The 20,443-nt window shown below is 43.6% G+C and overlaps 1 protein-coding gene across 1 annotated transcript in view; it reads right to left on the bottom strand.

Annotated features, from left to right (window-relative positions):
- CARD8 (caspase recruitment domain family member 8) overlaps positions 1-20,443 on the bottom strand; it is a 36,589-nt gene that overhangs the window by 4,327 nt on the left and 11,819 nt on the right. The window contains exons 4-16 of the mRNA XM_029213741.1: positions 19,642-19,686; positions 13,923-13,964; positions 13,560-13,589; positions 10,116-10,160; positions 9,704-9,751; positions 9,499-9,545; positions 9,353-9,402; positions 8,849-9,066; positions 8,485-8,735; positions 6,055-6,189; positions 3,296-3,434; positions 1,944-1,997; positions 1,613-1,693 (exon numbers count right to left, since the gene is read on the bottom strand). Coding sequence (XP_029069574.1) covers positions 1,613-1,693; positions 1,944-1,997; positions 3,296-3,434; positions 6,055-6,189; positions 8,485-8,735; positions 8,849-9,066; positions 9,353-9,402; positions 9,499-9,545; positions 9,704-9,751; positions 10,116-10,160; positions 13,560-13,589; positions 13,923-13,964; positions 19,642-19,686 — 1,185 coding nt within the window. The remainder of the gene's footprint in view (positions 1-1,612; positions 1,694-1,943; positions 1,998-3,295; positions 3,435-6,054; positions 6,190-8,484; positions 8,736-8,848; positions 9,067-9,352; positions 9,403-9,498; positions 9,546-9,703; positions 9,752-10,115; positions 10,161-13,559; positions 13,590-13,922; positions 13,965-19,641; positions 19,687-20,443) is intronic.

The raw sequence follows: 20,443 nt of genomic DNA, 5'->3' as shown, positions 1-20,443 counted from the left end.
ACACAGGATCTGTCAAAAATGTAAGTTCTCAGGACCATCCCCAAAGCCCCCAAAATGTTATGTGGCAGCCTGAATGGGAGGGGAGTTTGGGGGAGAACGGATACATGTATATGCATGGCTGAGCCCCTTTGCTGTGCACCTGAAACTATCACAACATTGTTCGTTGGCTGTACTCCAATATAAAATAAAAAGTTTTTTTGAAAAAAGTAAATCTTATTAATTTATTCGCTACTACATTGTCATCTCTAAAAAGGTTGGAAATCTTAATTTCTAGGTAGTATTTGATCATTTTAATTCTATTTCTAGTTACTTGCTGTTGGAGCTAATTTTAAATAGCCAAATAATTGCAAGAAAAAAACTTTCCCTAAATATCAATTTAATATAAAATTGTTTCCCATTCAGTTATAAATGAGTAAGTTCTGAGGATCTAATACACAGCATGGTGACTATAGTTAATAATACTGTGTTATACACTTGAAATTTGCTAAGAGAGTGGGTCTTATGCATTCTCACTACCACCAAAAAAAAAAAAAAAAAAGGCTATGTGAGATGATAGATGTGATAATTAACTTGACTGGTAAATATTTCACAAGATATGCGTACATCAGAACATCACATGGTGCACTTTAAGTATACACAATTTTGTCAATTATATCTCGATAAAACTGGACAAATATTGTATCCCAATTTGGTTAGCTTTTAAAATAACTCCAGAGCCTCATTTTGATGTTCATTAAATAGAAACAATAAACTTTTCTCTAGTGACATACAGTAAAATCAGACATATGTCATTCTCACAACCTCCTGCTCTAGCATGTGAAGAATAGCTTATTTTAGCCTACAGAGAGTTTATCTGCTTTTAGAGATCCGCACCTTCTTACAATGGTAGAATAAAAGGTATTTTGATGAAAGGGTTAATCTGGGGAGTTACATGAGGCCCCCAAAGCCTTGAGATCTTGTCTCATATAATTTGAGTCTGGGTTTTTTAACTTAAATTTGTGAATTCTGGCTGGACTTGAATTTTGAGGTACATACTCCATCTTCTGGCTCCTTGGAGTATTGTTTTTAAATGCTTAAATCTCTACTGTATTTTCACAACTATCAAGCCTTGGTCTCTGCCATTTAATTGGAAGAAATTAAGTTGACCTTTGTCTCCAATAACTGAGCTGGCGGCTCTTTCCCCCAAAAGTAGCTAATAACTTTGAGGCCAGTGAATGCACACATGGACATTCACTATTTACCCCTTCAATGAATATTCACTGTCTTCTACATAAAAGGCTGCAGGCTCAGTGTTATGGGAAAATGCACAGATGGACAGGCCACAGGCCCTGTCCCTACGGGCTGCAGGAGCTTCCCCTGGCCCTCCCTTCTACTTTCACCGAGGGAAGGGGAGGAGTGCGCAGTCAAGCTGGCAAAGTAAGCTGGGGCAGACCAAGAAGGACCCTTGTCCAGCCCTAAGGAGCTGGGACACAGAGGGAAAGTATCTGGGAGGGCACGCACACCTAGGATGTGGCTCCAGGAGGACTGACCCAAAAAGCACGTGTGTTGCATGCAAGTCAATGGGGGAGACGAGGGAAAACGACTCATAGCCACGGATGACGTTTTTACAAACCTGAAGTGCCAATCTGCTTCATTCTTTTATCATAGACCACCTCATCAGGTAAGCTGCTACTCATCTTTCGCCGCCTATTACCTTTAAAAAACAACAACAACAACAAATTGGCTTTCCCTTAGGGTTCTTATTATCTACCCATCTTCAAACTAGAGTTCTTTTTAAAAAAATCATCATTGAGATAGAAACAAATTGAAAATGGATTCAAAGGTCGTTCCGATGATTAAGAGTTATGGAACACTCCTTAACGTGACCGTATTTGCACAGCAGAATTAAAATTCTAGTGGATGGAAGGTATAGACGAGTTTAACGTCCAGTTACGAGCACTTACCACTTGTGCTGCTTTTCGAAATGTTCGGGTTCTGATCATGCTGAACCCAGTCACCTGTTAAATTACAATAAGCAGCAATTGGAAAAAATGGTTTTGAAACTGGAAGTAAAGCAATCGATTTATGAAAGCACCTGAAACCCCAGGGTCTCGGCAACCTCTCTAAAGTTCAAATATGAGTTTGGGGTTTTAACTTAGTATGTATGCAAATGCACTGGGCTTGAACTCTTGAGATAAATAACAAGTACTCCTTCCAACACGTCTTGCGGGACAAGTGTTTCCCAAACTTCAGTCATCCGCCCACCACTGTCATGATATCTGCCATACCCATCTGCCAGGTGAAATGTCATTCGCTCCATATTTCTTTAAATCTAGAACTACCATAAATAGAACAGTGGCATCATGTGCCATATGGAGACGGAAGCCATAAAAATAAACATCGTTAAATTTTAAGTGTATTTGTATGTACTCCACGTAAAAGAATCTCATATATGTATTATCATTCTGTACTTGAGGGGTTCTTTCTGGACACTTCACCTGTGATTCGACACCACCTGCCCCATGTGAAATTCAGCCCCTGCTCTAACCGATGCCTACGTGTCAGGCAGGCCTTCCGCAGGTTCCTTTAGTGAAGATGCCTAATAGTGATGGGCAATTTCAGTTCATTGTTAGCTTAGGCTGCCAAAATAATGGAGACCAGAACCATCTTACAATGCAGAATATTATTAAGTAAGTTTAAAAAAAGAAGTCTTAAAAAGTGGTCTTTAAAATTGCCAAGAGGCTTAGTCTAGAAGAACATCTGTCATTCAGGCTGCTACACGTTAAATACCTTTACTCCTGTGGCATTTGCTGTGATTAAAAAGTAACATCTTTCAGGTTCATTTATTTGAGCATATTAATGAATACCGAGCAAAAATACTACAATCCCCAACACACAGTCCCAACTAGGACTCTTCCCAGCTAAGTAACTGTAGTTTGGATAAAAGGGCCTGTTTCAAAACTGGCTAACTTAAGGGTATAATATTGAGAACAGGAGTCACACCTATAGAAGAGCTTCCTGCTTAAACTAGCACAGAATTCCAAACTGATTAGACTGGGTTCCGTTTCTGGAGTATAAAGACATGAGAGCAAATATGGACTCTGTGCACCCACTGACTCTGGGGATTTGCATGGTGGGTGCCTGAGAAGGAGAGCCGGCACTTCTGCCCAGGAGCTGGGGCCTCTGTTTCTCTTAATCGAATGTTTTAATATTACAGTGATGGGACAGACAACTACTCTATTTGCTTTTCCACCCAGGCCACCTGCGCCCCCTCAACCCCCAAACAGAGTTTTAATTCAAGATACAAAACACTCACACTCTCTCAGTTTTGCTTTCCATACAATTTCCTCGGAATCCATTTCAACCAAAAGTAATTTGAACTCCACTGGTTGCTCCAAATACACTTCACTATAACTTTTCAATTTTAAAAGTGAACCATCCACAAATTCAATTTCCTTTAAAAAAACAAACAAATGTGATTTTCTGAAATTTAAAAGTTGCATTAATTAACAACATAAAATGTCAGATAAGGAATAATGGCAATGAGAAGGGTTAGTGCTTGAATGCTGAAATTTTGACCTTGGAAATCCCACTCCTTAATCATACATCCTCTCACTCTCCTGCTTCTAATCCCTCCTTACTCTTACTCCAAACTGCTTTTCTACCTCATTGAAGCTTCTAGTCCCGTGGCCCTAGCTTTCTAAAGTGTAACTTTTCAGCCTTTCCTGATTTCAACGTTTCATCTTTCCCAAATGGCACCTGTGCTCACCCATCAGCCACCCTATCCTAGGTGCTTTTAAACTCCTCACCATCTTTTTCCTAGATCGTTCTCCAATCTGCAGTTGATTCCGCATTTATAGAACTACGTGCAGTGTTTTGTCCACGTGTCCTCATTGAACACCGCCGTCCCCCAACAAATCCTCGTATCGCTATTTTACGGATAAAGAATCCCAGAGAAGCGTATGAACTTGCCCAGGTCCACACCTAGGAAGTGGCGGAACTGGAATTTGAATCCACACCTCGTGACTCCAGAGTGTGAGCTCTTAACCACTACACAGACTGCCTCCTGCCTTCCACCTCCTCTGCTGCTCTCCAGGCAGGCTAGCAAGGCTGGCGGGAGAAATACATCTTTTAAAAACTATCAGTGACCTGCACTGGGCATCACCATCACAAACCAATGGTCTTAACCTGTCCCCCACCCTTTCCGTTCCACGTCACTAGTATTATCTTCACAACCTTCTAAGGGTCAGTCACCAGGGCCTACAGAGCTGAGACAGCGCCCTCTCCTGGCCCTACTCCTCCTAAATCCCTCCACGTTCAGCTTCTCCAGAACTATCCTGGGGCCTCCAGCCCAACTGCACATCCCCGCCCCCTCACTTAGACACCAGCGGTCCCTCTTCCGGGAGAGCTTCGGAAAGCTCATCTCTTCCGGGGAATCCCTCACCCTTCAAACCCAGAACAAACATCACCCATGTGAAAAGCATTCCTGGAGACCCACTGCACTTCGTACCCATCTCTATAGTAACACATTATGCTAAAATTATTTCTTTTCATGAATGGAGTATTTCTCTCACTTTGAGGGAAAAGACTGTGACTTATTAGTTTTTTGATTCTTAGCTCTTATCTCAAGCTGACTGGTAATAGGCACTTCTGATCAATGTCAGTTAAGCAAATCATTAACGGTCTAAAACTAATAAGAACACCTTATATTTACACAGTTTGATAACTTTCAGAATGCTCCCAAACCATTACTTGGTGTGATCCTTACAGCAATCCTGGGAGATTATCCCCATTTTATCGGCCAGAAATGTGGTTAACAGAACGTAGACTATTTAAAGCCCTCCAGCTATCCACATCTTTTGTAAGAATGAACTCCTGGGACCCCCTCGGTGTCTTGCTAGGGCGCGTCCATCCATTCAATATGTATTATTCCCTCTCCTAGTGGTTCTTAAACGTGGCAACACATTATAGTCACCTTGGGAGCTTTAATAAGCCCAATGCCCAGGCCATTCCCAGACCAATTAAGTCAGCATCTCTGGAGGTGGGACCCAGGCCACGGAATGTTTTTAAAGCTCCTCAGGGAATTTCACTATGCAGCAAAGGCCAAGAATCACTGCTCCAAGCACACCCTTCTCATTTAATTACACTTCCCAGACAAGGCTGCAGTTTGCTTCTCGTGATTGTTTTGATGTACCATCTGCCAGGGCTTGATCAGCTTAGAAGGGCTGAGAGTCAGCCTCTCAGATCCCAGTGTGGGGACAGTGGCTTGAGAGGCCAAGAGCAGTCGGGGCCCTGGGCTTTGCACATTAGTTTCCTCAGCCATGTTGTTGTAAGGCTCAAATGGTTCAAAGGGTGTGGAGAGACGCTTTGAAACTGGAAAGGAAGGAAGGTTACAGAAGACTGACCAACCTGACTGCTTCTACAGGGCACGAGGCCCCTAATAATATAATAAAACAGTACAACATGGACCACTGCCATTAGCTCTCTTGGCTCACATTTTAATTTAATGGAATCAAAACATGTTTTCAACTTTTCATAAACTGTAAAACAAACAAACAAACAAAAGGAGGTGTACAAAAGGAATTTCCATGCAGATGTCCAGACTAGAGAAGCTGTGGCATATGCTCAGAGCACATAATGAAAATAATTTAAAAAATAAACTAAGTCATTTCCGAGAAACCAAGATCACTTACAAATGTCATGGTGTGTACAGTGAATAGTTCAAATCTAACAACAATTTGTCCTCATAACTATTTTTCAAATGCCTTCCAGTAAGAAAAGCCCAATATCCCTTGCTAACATTGTTTGAAGAATTTAATTTAAAATGCAAGAACATTTAAAACCTTTTTAAAGGGAAAGAGATTGGATAGTCTAGTTTTCCAATGACTTCAGATAAATCCTGAAATTCAACTGCATTTTTGGAATAAACAACAAGTTTAGCAAAACAACCGCCTTCTTAGAAACTGGGAAATAAAAAAGGAAAACAAAATGCATTATTCTGAATATCTTCAAAACACCATATCTAAGAAATATACATCCTTGCTACTACTCCAAGGTGGTTTTTAAAATACCTACCTCGGGGGTGATTTCAGCTTCTGGATCACTGATCAGCCTGTACTTCTTCCCATTCTGCAACAACTTCTGGCAAACGGGAGGCTTGTCGATTTTCATGAATTTCTTAGAGGAGTGCTTTACAGACTTGGAAATATCCTAAAGGAGGAAATGGGTTTTGGTTTCGAAATCCATCAGCAACAACTGTCAGAGACCTAAGAGCCAGGCTGTGCATGTGCCAGCTGCATTATCTTCACTTCCTCCTACAGAACGACAGCGGGAGAGTAGCTTTCACAGTGCTCACAAGGGAAAAAAGCCACAGAGGCTGAGTCGCCTTTGATCTGCACTTCCGGCACCCAGATCGCCAAACATCTTCCTGCGAAAGCACTACAGCCAAAAGCAACACTTATACCCTGTGTGGCACCAAAAAATCTGCTTCTGAAGAATCTGAGAAAATTAAATTAGCACTCGCATTACACATTTGTATTACTAACTACATGCCCATCGTGTGAACAGAAAGCAACTCTTTTACTGTACATGGTTCCAGCCTACTCAGAGTTTGTTTCCATCCTTATTTTCACAATGATCCCTTTGACATGGCCCTAGAGGGGACACTGACTTTACATGTAATGTTCGAATGCCCCCAAGAGGTTAATGTAACCTTTGGCCCAAGCTCCCTTGGTAAAGCAGCTGTACAGCCGAACATGAAATTTAGGTTTCCTGAGGCAGAGTTCAAGGAAATCTCTTCCTACGTAGGAAAAAAATCAACCCAAGAAGAAAGGTGTAAAAATAAAACACCAGCCAGGAAGGACATCCTGCCTTATGCATGCCACACTCCCCATTGTTCTGGTGGCATCCTTCTCTACATTTGCTGATACAATCAGCTCCCTACCCCAGCTTCCCAGGAAGTGTGGAATAACACTCTTTTAATTAATTGATTTTACTTTAAAAAAATATAAAGCTCATCAAATAATAGTACTTATTCCAAATCTAATGCTAATTATACATTTTTTACCTTTTTATTTTACATTGGAGTGTAGCCGATTAACAATGTTATGAACGTTTCAGGTGCACAGCAAAGCGACTCAGCCGTACGTATATATGTAGCCATTCTCCCCCAGACTCCCTCCCGTCCAGGCTGCCACATAACACTGAGCAGAGTGGCCTGTGCTATACTAATTACACTTTAGATGAGATTATTTTTATACCGTTTTAAAGACTATTTTTCCAACGGAAAGTATTATCTTTAAGGGGACTACAGGAAGCATATTCTACTTGCTTAGGAGGAAACTAAGAACCTATTACTTAATCAAGTTTTTATACTTTAATACATATTGCTAATTAAAATCAGTATAATATTTTAAAGCATGGAAATATTACAACCTAAAACCACTGGGAGTAGGTAGTTCGATATAAATTCTATAACTCAAATTATAACTCATAAATTAGTACACTTTATTATAGCTCTAATGCTTATTTTTTTCCAATTCTGTTAAACCCTAATTTTGAATCTGAAAGTATAATTTTGAGTCACTGCTTTATCTACTATATTTCAGTGCTCCGTCCGCCTCTAAGTCATTATAACTGTATTGACAGTGAGTCAGCCTACGAAAGGAGATTCAATTCTCTGTTATAGCTACAGTGCAGAAAATGGGCTAAACATCATGGCCTTATTCTGTGTTCTGGAAAACCGGTTCCATTATGAATATCCATACCCCTCCCCTCAGGCCATGCTACCTTAAACACATTGGGTGCTTCATGAACATTTGCTGCTACAAAACCCAGAATGTTGAACCCAAGGTCAATTTTTATCCAAAAAATTGCTCTGGAATGAGTTACCCTAAGAGATCCATCTTACTGACGGAGCTTTAGGCCAAGGAGAAACCTTCAGTCGCCCTACACTTGACCCAAAGACCTGAAACGGCTCCCCAGTGTATCCAGAGCAGGTGCTTCTCCAACTCTAACGTCCCAATCACCTGGGAATGTTGACCAGTGCAGGCTCTGAGTCTGCAGGTCTGGGTGGGGCTGAGACTTTGCATTTTAACGAACTCCCTGCTAATGTCAGCCAGCCGCTGCTGGTCTCCATGTCCCCTGGCCCCCTGGTCCCCAGACCACATGTTTAGCAGCAAGGAGTAGAGAATAGATGGCCTAGGCTGCCCACCAGGCAACGCTCTCCAAGGCCAGGCCTGCCTGTCTGTGCCATCCCCACCTCTGGAGCGCTATTTTCCTATCTCTTATCTTCACGACACTGTTTACATGTATAAACACCTGTACTCCATGGATCTGAGGACTTGGCATGCACCTAGGCACTGACCTGATGACCTCTGTGGGCGAGCACCAAATCAGACCCGCTGTGGGTGACGCTTAAATCAACAGGGACGGGACCCACCCAGATGTCATGTAAAGTCTGAACACAAAGTAGTCAACACTTAGTATTCACTTTCATTGATTTACCTTGATGAAGGACTCATTATTGGTTGCTATGTACACTCGAAAAGACAAGGATGGGTTATGGTCGATGGCTTTGTACAGGATCACAGCCCCGTGGTGGAATACTGTTTCTTCGCTTTGAATAACGGGTCCCACAGGAGAAAGAGAGCTCACGTGCCATTTGACATGGGTTGCAGAATGGTCCACAGTATATTCTAACGAGGCCCCAGTACTTTTAACATGTAAGACTTTGAACATCATGTTGGCATCGCAGTCTGTTAACACATGAAGGTGAATCAGTATTCCAGGTATTGTATGGGTTGCACACATACTCTCACACATGTGCACATGCACACACCAACTAAACTTTTAGCAAACGAGTACTTACGACCCAAGCAGAGGGAATGTGGAAAATGAATGGAGGTAAGGCAGGTTGGGTCACATTTAACATCAAACAAGGGTCCACCGACAACCCAGGGCTTCACAACCAGGTCCGCGTATTTGCTCCAGGACAGGACGCAATACTTGATGTCAACTTTTCTGTTAACCTCAAATATCAGACCAGTCTCCGTGCACTGGTAAGTTCCCTCTGTGTCCACCTTCAGTCTGCATTGGATAGATAAGAACACCTGTTTAGTCCTGATGTTTGGTTAGGAGAAGACCTCTGAAAATTATTTTTTTTCAATTCATTTTTTGTTTTTAATTTCACTCAAAAGCACTAAGGGAACGCTATAACATTCTGAAGCAGCACCATTATCAAAGAAAACAATCCAAGTAATTACATAAAATGTGTAAAGTTAGTTATGCTTTTTGTGTTTCCCCTACTTGGGGTTATAATTATGTAGAAAGTTAAATTACTGAAGATATGTCTTCTGCATTCACAATTACTTACAAAAACTGTCCCCGGGAAAGGAGCCTGGGGGTCACTAGTTCATTGTGTTTCTGGAGGAAAAGCACATATATAACCTATAAGTAAATGCTGTTTTCTTAAATAAAGCAAATTAAAGAATCATCCCTTCATAATTAAAAGTTACTTACATTTTCAGCATTACAGTGTTCACAGTGAGATTGGATTTCATTAAATTCTAAATGACAGAGAAAAAGTTTTGCTTATAGGAATGTGACTGGCATTTTCAGACAAAAATTGTTTTAATAAATATATAAGATATGACCAGATTACAAAATTCAAAGGTACAGGTCCCTCAGCAATAATGCGAATATTTTGGAAAACATCAGTTCATACCTGAATTAAAATGGTCTGTGGGCAATTCTTTACCCTCCCATTCTTCAACTGTAAAAGATATGGTCACACATGTATTGGCGTAAGTCAGTCACAGCGTAAATCACTCAAACCCCCATCTCCAGCTTCACAACCAACAGGAACTTTAAACATACATTCAACATCTCCGTGAGTGGATTCAGTGCCACGTGATGCATCATGCTTGTGAGTCCCGCTGTAGGTCTAAAGGCATGAAAACGAGCTTGAAAGCGACTCTTAAGTTTCCATGCACCCCGTTTTGGCACATTAAGTCTTTAGCTGATCTTCTGGCACAGAAGCAACAGCTCTCTCAGAATCCTCCTCTCACACCACAGGCACAGGGAGAACGGGATGAATTAGAGAAAACGAGAGGGCAAGGGCACTGCCTCGCTCTTACCCTGATTAGACGCTTCCTCGGTGGAAGATTCTCTTAGCTCCCCATCTGTGGAGACAAGAAGGGACCGAGGCACAGGTGGTCATGAACGAGCTCTTCACTAGTTACTCCTCACCTAGGCCAGCGTCTCAGCTGGACAGCCGCAGCCCCCAGTGAAGAGCCCTTCACGGTGGCCAGGAGTCGGGAACTAAGCTGGAGTCATTATCCCCAAGGTAGGGCTTGACTGGCATCAGCCCTTCAGGCTAGTACAGAGTTCGAGATAAGCTTGGAAGTAAGAGAGGAGTTGACGTCTGATTTTAGGCATATTTAAACCGGAACTATCTTGTAAGCGTCTCTGATTTAGCATGTAGACTCCTTCTTCCATTGGCTCCCCACTACTTTCAGCTTCTATCAGCCTCCCCACGCTTACTGCCCTCCGGTCACTCCGAGCCACTCTCCACACCAAAGCACGCTCCTGCCTCAGGGCCTTTGCACACTTAACATCTCCTAGAACAAATATTCGTGCTGCTCGCTCCCTTACATCCTTGCAGTCTCTGTTCAAATGTCGCCTTATCAGAGAGGCTTTCTTGATGCCGCCACCCCGACCAAAGCAGGGCCTGCCTGACACCTTGCACACTATACAGTTCAGTGTTTCTGCTTCCTGTCTCTCTCCCCACTAGAATGTAAGCCTCATGAGGATTGTAACCCCAGGGCCTGGTAAGTGCTCACTTTCTGATTGACTAGAACTCCAGAATACAAAAATGTATTACGAAAGGGAACAGTGGTGAATTTTCCTATTATCTACACCGGCCACTAGTTGCATGAGCTTGGGCACTCTAGTTACGCACTAAATCTCTCTGTCCATTACTTTCCTCATCTGTTAAATGAGGATTAACATAATACCACCCCCAGAAAGATAGAAAATAAAATTACAGGTAGGTATTACACCTGGCACTCAGCAAGCACTCAGTGAGTGCTAGCTAACTGTTATTAACTATTATTTTGCTAGGGCAATGGGTGGAACTCATTAAAAAATTAAAGAATTCTAAAGTAGACAATAACTCTTCACTTGGGGTAAGACCTAATATGTTGAATGCTTGGTTTTATATTTTAAAGATCTGAACAAGCTTTGGAAGGGTGAGCCCATGGGTAAGACGGGCATCTTCACCACATGTGCAAGGTCCTAGGCCACCACCAATGCCCAGAAGGTGTGGACTCTCCCCAGGATGCTGCTCCAGCCCTGGCCACACAAGCTGCTTGCTATCAGGGCATTCATTATACAGGAACCAGGAGTTGCAAGACAGAACCAGCTTTAAAAAAACAGCATTAAGATGAAATAGAAACTAGAGACTAAAAGTATTCAGAATTCTGGACTCAGAATACTATAGATCCAAAGGTTCTTAAATACTGACCTAAGTCCTGCACCACAAAATTCTTCAATCGTATTTCCACAGCCACTAACCTAAAAAGCATCATAAAATTCTAAATTATTTAGCGGCTATCATCTATACCCGGGGTCCCCAACCCCTGGTTCCTGTTAGGAACCAGGCCTCACAGCAGGAGGTGAGTGGCGGGCGGGCGAGCGAGTGAAGCTTCCTCTGGGGCTCCCCATCACTTGCATTACCGCCTGAGCCATATCCACACCCCCCTGACCCGGGTCCATGGAAAAACCGTCTTCCATGAAACTGGTCCCTGGTGCCAAAAAGGTTGGAGACTGCTGATCTACACTGCATTTCATCCACATCTCATTTTTTGTTTCTACCTATCTGCCTTGGGAGCAGAGAAAAGAAAAGAGGTTAGAGAATCCTAACCACCCAGCAAACTGAGTCTTCCACCAGGTCCTCCCAGCCAAAGCAGAGAAATTGTTGCAATTCTCTCCAACACATAAACCACAGCTTCTCTTTAATCCACACGACACAGGTGACCTCAGAGCTCATGCCTATGAGTGGAAGGCATATCCGATCATGAGGATGATGGGTGGGCCTGCATCACCAGCCAGCCCACAGAAAAGTAGGCATCCCAGGGCAGCCTGCCGGGTCCTTCCACTTGACCTGAGAATGGAGGTGAACGGGGTGGGGGGGGGTCTCTTTGATTTCTCCCCCCAGGGTGGAGGATAAAAGGTCTTTTAACAAAGAGAATAAACTTGGGGGAAGGCAGGGCCCCGTGGATAGCCTCGGGGCTCCAGAGACAAGCATCCTCAGCCCACCCACTTTCAGTGCCAAAGACATCCAGGAGTCTACTTTGGCCAAGGGCCAGGTCCAGCAGCTCCCTGACCCACACATGCCCTGTCTGACCGCACTGACCGTGCCCTCCCACCCAAACATGAGCCTATCTCGAGCCTCTCTGACTCAAATGTCTTCCACCTGGTTGCCACCCTGGTGAGGCCCTGGTCCAGGCCTGGCTTCCAGGACTCTGAGGGCCCTGCCCCTGGACTCTGTGTCCCTATGGCCATTTACTCAATTATTAACCAGGGACAACAAAGACCGGATCCCAATACACAGCTTTCTGACTTCATTTCTATCCTAATCCAATCTACTGGAGGCTAGACTTCTGACCGCATTTTGCAGGATGAAATAGTCCTTATAATGTATAAAGGGGATTGGAAGTAGGAGGGCTGGTACACATTCTTTCCTTATGGGTATCAGAATGTGACATCTACTCCACAAGTGTGATACAGAAATAATTACAGGTTCTTATCAATACATAACGTGATTGTAAGGAGCTTACAATTACCTTCACGGGTTCTCCACTGGGAAACCGCAGGGAGAATTAGATTAAAGACAGAAGGACTTCTGAGTGAAGAGACTTCATTAATTTAAAAATATTACAAAGGAGCCCTCTGACTGCCTTGCTATAGTATTTGTGTTCATAGCAGATTATATTCTAAGAACTGGGGGAAAAAAATCCTGCAGTAAAACAAAATCAGTTAGAATATAAGCTTAGTCATGCAACATTTTTTTCCTAAGTCTTTCACAAAAGTTTAGATCAAAACCAAATTTTATATTTTGAATCTACGTCTTTACAGTGGTTTCATACCCAAGTTGTTCACAAACAGCCAGAAGACCAAGCCAGAAACTTTAAACCACAAATGTACAACATTTTCAGCAGCAAACAGTTTACCCTGCGATAAACTGTGGGCGGCGACCACCTCGGAAGGAAGCCAAGGCTGCTGCGGCGACAATGCAGATTTCAGCCAGTCCCTCAATCTCTTCTCCTTTGGGAACCGTGAGGGCAGAACCACACATGCAGGGTCTTGGCATCAATGCAGAGCAGGAACACATCCCTTGTATTCCAAGTCTACTGAGCTCAAATTTTCAAAATGCTTATTCGTTTCCCAATGTTGAACCCAATTTTACACAGGAAAAGATCATGAACAAGCAACTTGCAACTTAAACATCTCAAAGCCTATCCGTCTTTCTTCCTTTCAACAACAAAAAAGAAAGTCAGAGGAAGGAAGGATATACTCACTTGTTTTTTCTGGTTTTGGCGTCTCGTTATCTACAAAAAAAAAAAAAAAGGTCTAAATCAGATTCATACGACAACTAAGAAAAAACACAGGCTAATGGGAGAATAGGTAAAATGTTTGCCTCTCACCAATAGCAACCATTTCCTGTCTTTCTTTTTCAGCTCATCCTGTTTTGCCACTTTGCTTGCCAACTAGCAATTATTTACCATGTGAGTACTTTTTCAGTACTTCACAAAAAAGACACTAGTAATTATTATGTCCTCAAGCAATGTAAGTGATCTGGGCAGTACTTTAAAATAAAAATAAAGGTGTCTATGTTTAACTAGAATTCTGTAATTAAAGAAACACATACACAGATAACTCACCAGATTCACTTTCAGAACTGCTCTCAGAACTGCTGTCCTCACCTAAAAAAAAGCATATGCCAGGAGAAGCACACAATGAATAAAAGTAGGAACTATTTTTTTTAATTATACATATAATAAAACAGATCCAAACTCACCTAATTTCTTCTTTTCATCCATTCTCACTAAGTCCCAAACTAGTGTGGTTTACATAAAAGAAGGCTTATCTTTCTTTGGAGCTGGATAAAACATACTTTAATGGCTTAAATATGAGCTCAAATCACACTCTGGCTGCAATAATCACTTTATTTGGGTGTCACCCAAGTCCCACCCAGCCTGACCTGCTCTCGCTGCTCCCGTCTTGGACCCGCACTCGTACGTCTAGAAGGCTCCATGCAAAAAGTTCAATGACACAACAGTGCAGTATACTGTAGTGTAAATGCCATTTCCCTGAAGCATAGGACAAACAGTCTATAGTGTTCAACTACTTCTGGAAAGAGCGGTCCCCAAGAATGCTCCCTCCCCTTTCTCACGCCGAACTCGGCGCCTCCATCCAAGGCAGTCAGGCTTCTGTTCCCACAACTAGTTTGGAATCCTTTCCCTGATGTCCCCAAAGGCCCACTAAGCCCCAGACCCATGACTCCCACGGGTAGACGTGACCCCTACCACCCCGTCCTGCCCGCACAGCCCTCCCGTCTGTCCTGGTTCTCCACCTGCCTCTCCGTGTGTCCTCCATTTGCCTTCTGCTCCGCTCCACACTCCACCCACACTCCCCACTTCCAGCCTTCTTTCCACCTCAAGAGCCCCAAGAGGGCTGGCCACCTACTCCCAAATCTGGATCTGACCTCAACCTCCAGGCGCACGCTGGGCCTCCCCTGGCTGACCAGATGAGCGCCCAGGCAGAATCTGCTCAGCCAAGTGCACCCCCTCCATTCCCTCCCCTCAACTGCCGTCCTGCTTCGCCCCCCCACGCAGGCCCAGGATCCCCTGAGCAAATACACGGAAAGCTATTAATATTATTCTCAAATCTTCCCTCCCTACACACAACTACTGACAACCAAAACCAAGGACGGACAATAGTTCCATGGAGAAATGGAAAGATTTGAGAATAAAGATGAGAACGATAATACAGCAGCTAAGAGCAGCTTTTTGGAGTGTTCACTATGTGCCAGGCACTGTGCATATACTTACTCATTTACGTGTATTCACTCATTTACATTTATTTACTCACTTTGCATATATTTACATATATTTACGTAAGGGCTTTACGTATATTTACACATTAACTCTCACTTCCAAATGAGGTAAGCTGAGGTCAGTTAACTGACTTATGCAACACCACGGAGCACCAGGGCATTACCCCTTATCCCCCCACGAAGCCTGGAGAAGATTTCAACTTGAGCAGTCTGGCCTGAACTTGCCCTCTTAACCATGTTGTTACACTTGCAAACATGCTTCTTGTTACTTCAGCAGTTCAACACCCAGGAGCTAGAGACTGATTGGGTGGGGTGGGGTGGGGGGAGTAGGAGGCAGACTCCTGCACGAGAGGATGCCTGAGGGGAGGGTGAGGTGTTGAAACAGGTGCTGGGAAATCAAAGTGATAGGACATGGCCTTTGTCTTCCAGGGCTGAAAGAACAGAGCAGTGCGTTCTCAACCTTGGCTGCATGCTGATATCACCTAGGGAGCTTTCTAAACATACCCATGCCTGGGACTCTGGGATGGGGCTCGAACAGCAGTATTATTTTTAAAGGTCCCCAGATAACTGCAGTGTGCAGCCAGGGTTGAGAACCACTGGCCTAGAATCAACCCATTTTAATCACTTCCTTGTTCCCCAAGCTGTGCCCCAGGATGATTACCACTCCTTCCTCCAAGCCCTTACAGATGCCATCCCATTGCCTGGAAATCCCTTCCCCGGACCCCACTTCCAGAGCTCCTAGGTATCCACTAAGAGCCAGTGCAGTGTCACTTCTGCTGACAGTCTCCCTCTGCCCCACCAAGGTAGGTGAGCCCTGCCTCTTTCCTGATCCATCCTGTCACATTTACCCCATTGCCAAGCAGTGCCTGCTTGCTTAGCTGTTGGTCTGTGAGCCCTGGAGGACTGAGGCTGTGTCTCACCACCTTGATTCCCCAGCACGCATTCCTATACAGATGCTCAATGAATGAATGAATGTGTGAACGAACGAATGCTTTGCCCAGCTTTAAAGAAGCAAGCAGCCCCTACCATGGCCCCTCTTTATTCTGTCGGTTCCCTCTGGCAGTCTGGGACCTCTGCAGGGCTGTAATTCTGCCTGGACCAGTCCCAGGTGAGGCCCACCTTCTGCCCCAGGTCCCTGGGAGAGGGAGTCTGGGGCCAGCCCTTCAGCTCACCTTCCCTCTGGTTCTGGACCTAGGACTCCTGATTCTATTTCTGCCTCCCTGCCCTGTGAGCCTGCCCAAGCCCCCAGGACCATTTTTCGGCCTCACGGCACAAATTTGAGAACTAAATAAGATGTCTGCGAAGAGGGACCAGCCCAGGGCCTCGCACACAGTAGGCACTTAGTAAGTGTTACTAATAGGTCACATTCACTCCTAAACTCCAGTGACAGGCCAGTCCAAGCCTGCTACTACAAGCACTAAACCCTTCCCATATTTGTGCAGGTGAAAGCTCTGGCAGCAGGCTCCCTGTTCAGGGAAGCTGGTGCGCAAACAACCCCCAGCTCTGAGCTTCTCTTCTCCTAGCTTCTCATTCTGATGGGTGCCACCTTCACCACGCCCGGCTGTCCTTCAGAATGCCAGCCTAGATGCGGACAAAATCCATACTCCTTCCTTTGATCCACTGCATTCAACTAAAAAAACGCTAAGCTTTTAAAAATAAAAGGAGGGAAAGGTGAGAAAGGGAACAGAGGGAATGTGACAGCAGGCAAACTGAAAGAGCAGGTCCCATGCCTTATCTGGTCCAGAGGCCGGTGCATTTTCTCCCCTCTGAGGGTTGGACACTTCGGGGCAGACAGCAAGGGAATGCAGGCCACAGCCCCTTCCACATACTCTCAGCCTAGAGAGAAACAGCGGCTGCACAGCCGGCTTCCTCTCCACTCCCGAGGCCAAGTCAGGGGTCACTCCCGTCTCCCCTCTGGGGCTCGTTGCCCTGCCCTGTACCCCGTATCAGCTCTGCTCTCAGTTTACAAAAATCACCCTCTGCTTCTTGACAAGGCCAGCCTCCCTTCATCCAGAGGAGAAGGGTCCACCCCACTCTGGCCTGAGGTGTCTGTCCCTTCACTCACCTGACAATCTGTGCTACCCACTGGCTGGACTATACTCTGCGGGTACACACTTTTAACTCTCATCTTTTGATTTGGACACTATCACCAGCAGCGGACTTTCTCCTCCTTTCTCAGACAGCTGGGGGAGAGCTGTCCTTGCACAATCCCATTTTAATCTCCATTTTGGTTACATCTTACAAATCCATAGCTCTCCTCTTTTATTTAACGTTAAAACCAAAGGGTACTTCGCATAACTTTAGGTACTGTTCCCCTTTTGTCACTAGGAACATGGAAGCCTCATAAAAACAGCCGATGTAACCATCAAACCCGTACAATGCTACCTTGAGGAAAAAGAGAAAATGTACTTAATTTTCCAGGTATAACAATAAAAACTCGACCATCTGGCAACAAGATTGCCAGTTGGCTCTGTTCTCAGAAATGACAAGGGTAAGGAAACAAATCAGAGGGACAACTTTTGCTACTTGTCTGTCCTGAAGTATATTCTATTCCACATAAACCTAATCACAGGAATAAATCAAGTGTGCAAAAACCACAGTCCCAGCAAACTGTTCGGGAAGCAGGGCCCTGGGCACAGACATGACTGAGCTTAAGCTTTTCAAGAAAACATGTGGATTTTTTTCTGGACAACAAGCTTTGGATATTTTTCTTCTGATATAACCTGTTTTTTTTTCTATAACGACCTTATTGAGATCTAATTTGCATACTATACAATTCACTCAAAGTGTACAATTCAATGGCTTTTCGCATATTCACACAGTTGTACGTCTATCATGACAATCAATTTTACATTTTCATCACCCCAAAAAAACCCCTGTACCTTTTAACTATCCAACCTCCCCATTCCTCCCAGACCTAGACAACCAATACTCTATTTTCTGCCTGAATAGATCTGCCTCTTCTGGACATTTCATATAAATGGAATTACATAACACACAGGCTTTTGTACCTGGCTTTTCTCACTGAGCACGTTTCCAAGGTCCAACCATGTTGTAGTATGTATCAGCACTTTATTCTTTTTTATGGCTGAATAATATTCCATTATATGGTGTTGTGTATTGAATTGTGTCCCCCCACCCCAAAAGAAAATTCATGTTTGAAGTCCTTAGACTATGACCTTATTTGGAGATAGTCTTTATAGAGGTATTTATGTCAGGTAAAATGAGATCATTAGGGTAGGCCCTAATCCAGGATGACTGGTGTCCTTACAAAAAAGGGAAATTCAGACACAGAGACACATCATAGGAAGAACATCAAATGATCGTGATGATGGCTATCTACAAACCAACAAGAGAGATCTGGAACAGATCTTCCCTCCAAGTCCTCAGAAGGAACCAACCCTGCCAACACCCTGATGTCAAGACTTCTAGCCCCCAGAACTGTGAGACAATACATTTCTGTTGGTTAAGCCCCCCAGTCTGTGGCACTTCATTACAGCAGTCCTAGCAAAGTAGTACAAACGGGTATACCACGTTTTGTTTATGCATTTAAAACCTGATGGACTTTTGGGTTGTTTCCAACTTTTGACTATCATGAATGATGCCGCTGTGAACATTCATGCACAAGTTTCTCTTGGGTATACACAGAGGAGAGAAATTGCTGGATCAAATGGTAATTTGTTTAGCTATTTGAGAATGACCTGTTTTCCCAGATGGCTGTGACAATTTACATTCCCATCAGCGGTACATGAGGGTTTTAATTTCTCCACATCCTTGACAACACTTGCTACTATCTTCTTCATTATAGCCATCCTAGTGGGTGTGAAGTAGTATCTTGCTGTGGTTTTGATTTGTATCTTCCTGAAATGATATTGAGCATCTTTTATGTCTTATTAGCCATTTGTACATCTTCTCCGGAGAACAGATTTTTTAATCCAAAGGGCCTATGTAATCTAGCCCCTGCCTGCCTCTGCAGACACACTATGGCCCTGCCACCTTTCTCCTCTCTCTCTGATTCCAGTCATCTGACCTTCTTCAGCCTCTGCAAACAAGCACTGTGCACTTTCCCACATCAGGGCCTTTACACCTGCAAGTCTTTTGAACTAAGACAACTCTTTTCCCCACCTTTGCCCTGTTACCTCAATTCATCCTTCAGAGTTCAAGTTGACCATCACCTCCTCAGGGAAGCCTCCCAGGACTACCCTAGCCAAGTATCCACCACCTGGCTGGGCTCACAGAGGACCCGCTATTAGGTTAGTGGAGCCAATCTAGAAAATGGCCTGACTGCCCCATCAGATAAATTCTCAGTTTCGCTAAGTACATCTTTATCACCAAACTTTAAAGTCACTGATTTCACTAGGCTAGGTAATCACGGAAGTTTAAAATTCATTCAACTCTTTCAAGTAGAAAGATGAAAGTCCCTACCTTTCATTCAGATTGTTTGAAGTAAAACAGAAAAATAAATGGTAATTTATCTTGCTATGAATTTGTTATTTTGTAAAAATTTCATTTGGGCATTTACCAATATTAATCACATCCCTTACCTGATTTAGAGTCCTTTGAAGTATCTAGGTTGGGACTGGGGCAATCTAAATTTTGAGAAAGAAACAAAGTTTAATAGTATAAATACAAGGATAAAATAGAAGATTACGTCCATTTTTGTAAAAGCTGCTAAACCAAAAATAACAGAAGCGCCCTATTCCATAAACTGAATCACCTCTTTAGAGCCAAAGCAGCCTTGCCTGTCAAATGAATGCCCAGTTACCAATGGTAAACAATGCCATATTCTCAAAGGAAAAAAGATTTAGCTCAAGGAACCATAAGCCTTTTCCAATAGAGGGCAAACAGAAAGCCAACAAACTTTATAATTACATTTGGTTGGATCCCTGGCAATCTCTCAATTTTGTGCCAAAGGGCATTGTTTCTTTGTTTGATTAACTCAGCAGCTCCCTAAAAACATCCCTGGTGATTAAGTAACTTGACACCAGAAAGGAAAAAAAAGCACCTGGTTTTAGATTTTGTAACTGAAGGGCAGACGGTGGTGTTACTATACCAAAGAATCAGTGTCCTTCCCCAGTTAACAATCAATTCAGGCAAACAACTGTCAACAATTTAGTAAAATGACACAAATGAGGATGTAAAGTTGGCCAGATAAGTTGTGACCAGACTAGGGAGGACCTGGAATGCAGTTAGGAAGAACTGGCCTTGGGGGATTGTTCTCCTACAGGGAGTGACATGGAGACGCGGAATAACATGGAGACGCAGAATTACATGACAGCTTCAAGCTGGAATGGGCCATGGGCCATCCCCAAGATGTTGGTGGACACTGGGGGCTACTGACACTCA

The sequence above is a fragment of the Monodon monoceros genome, unplaced genomic scaffold, assembly GCF_005190385.1.
Source record: "Monodon monoceros isolate NGI ecotype Baffin Bay Population unplaced genomic scaffold, NGI_Narwhal_1 Super_Scaffold_11, whole genome shotgun sequence".
NCBI lineage: Eukaryota > Metazoa > Chordata > Mammalia > Artiodactyla > Monodontidae > Monodon > Monodon monoceros.
Note: the sequence above shows the minus strand (reverse complement) of the source record. Positions and strands in the feature narration are given on the sequence as shown.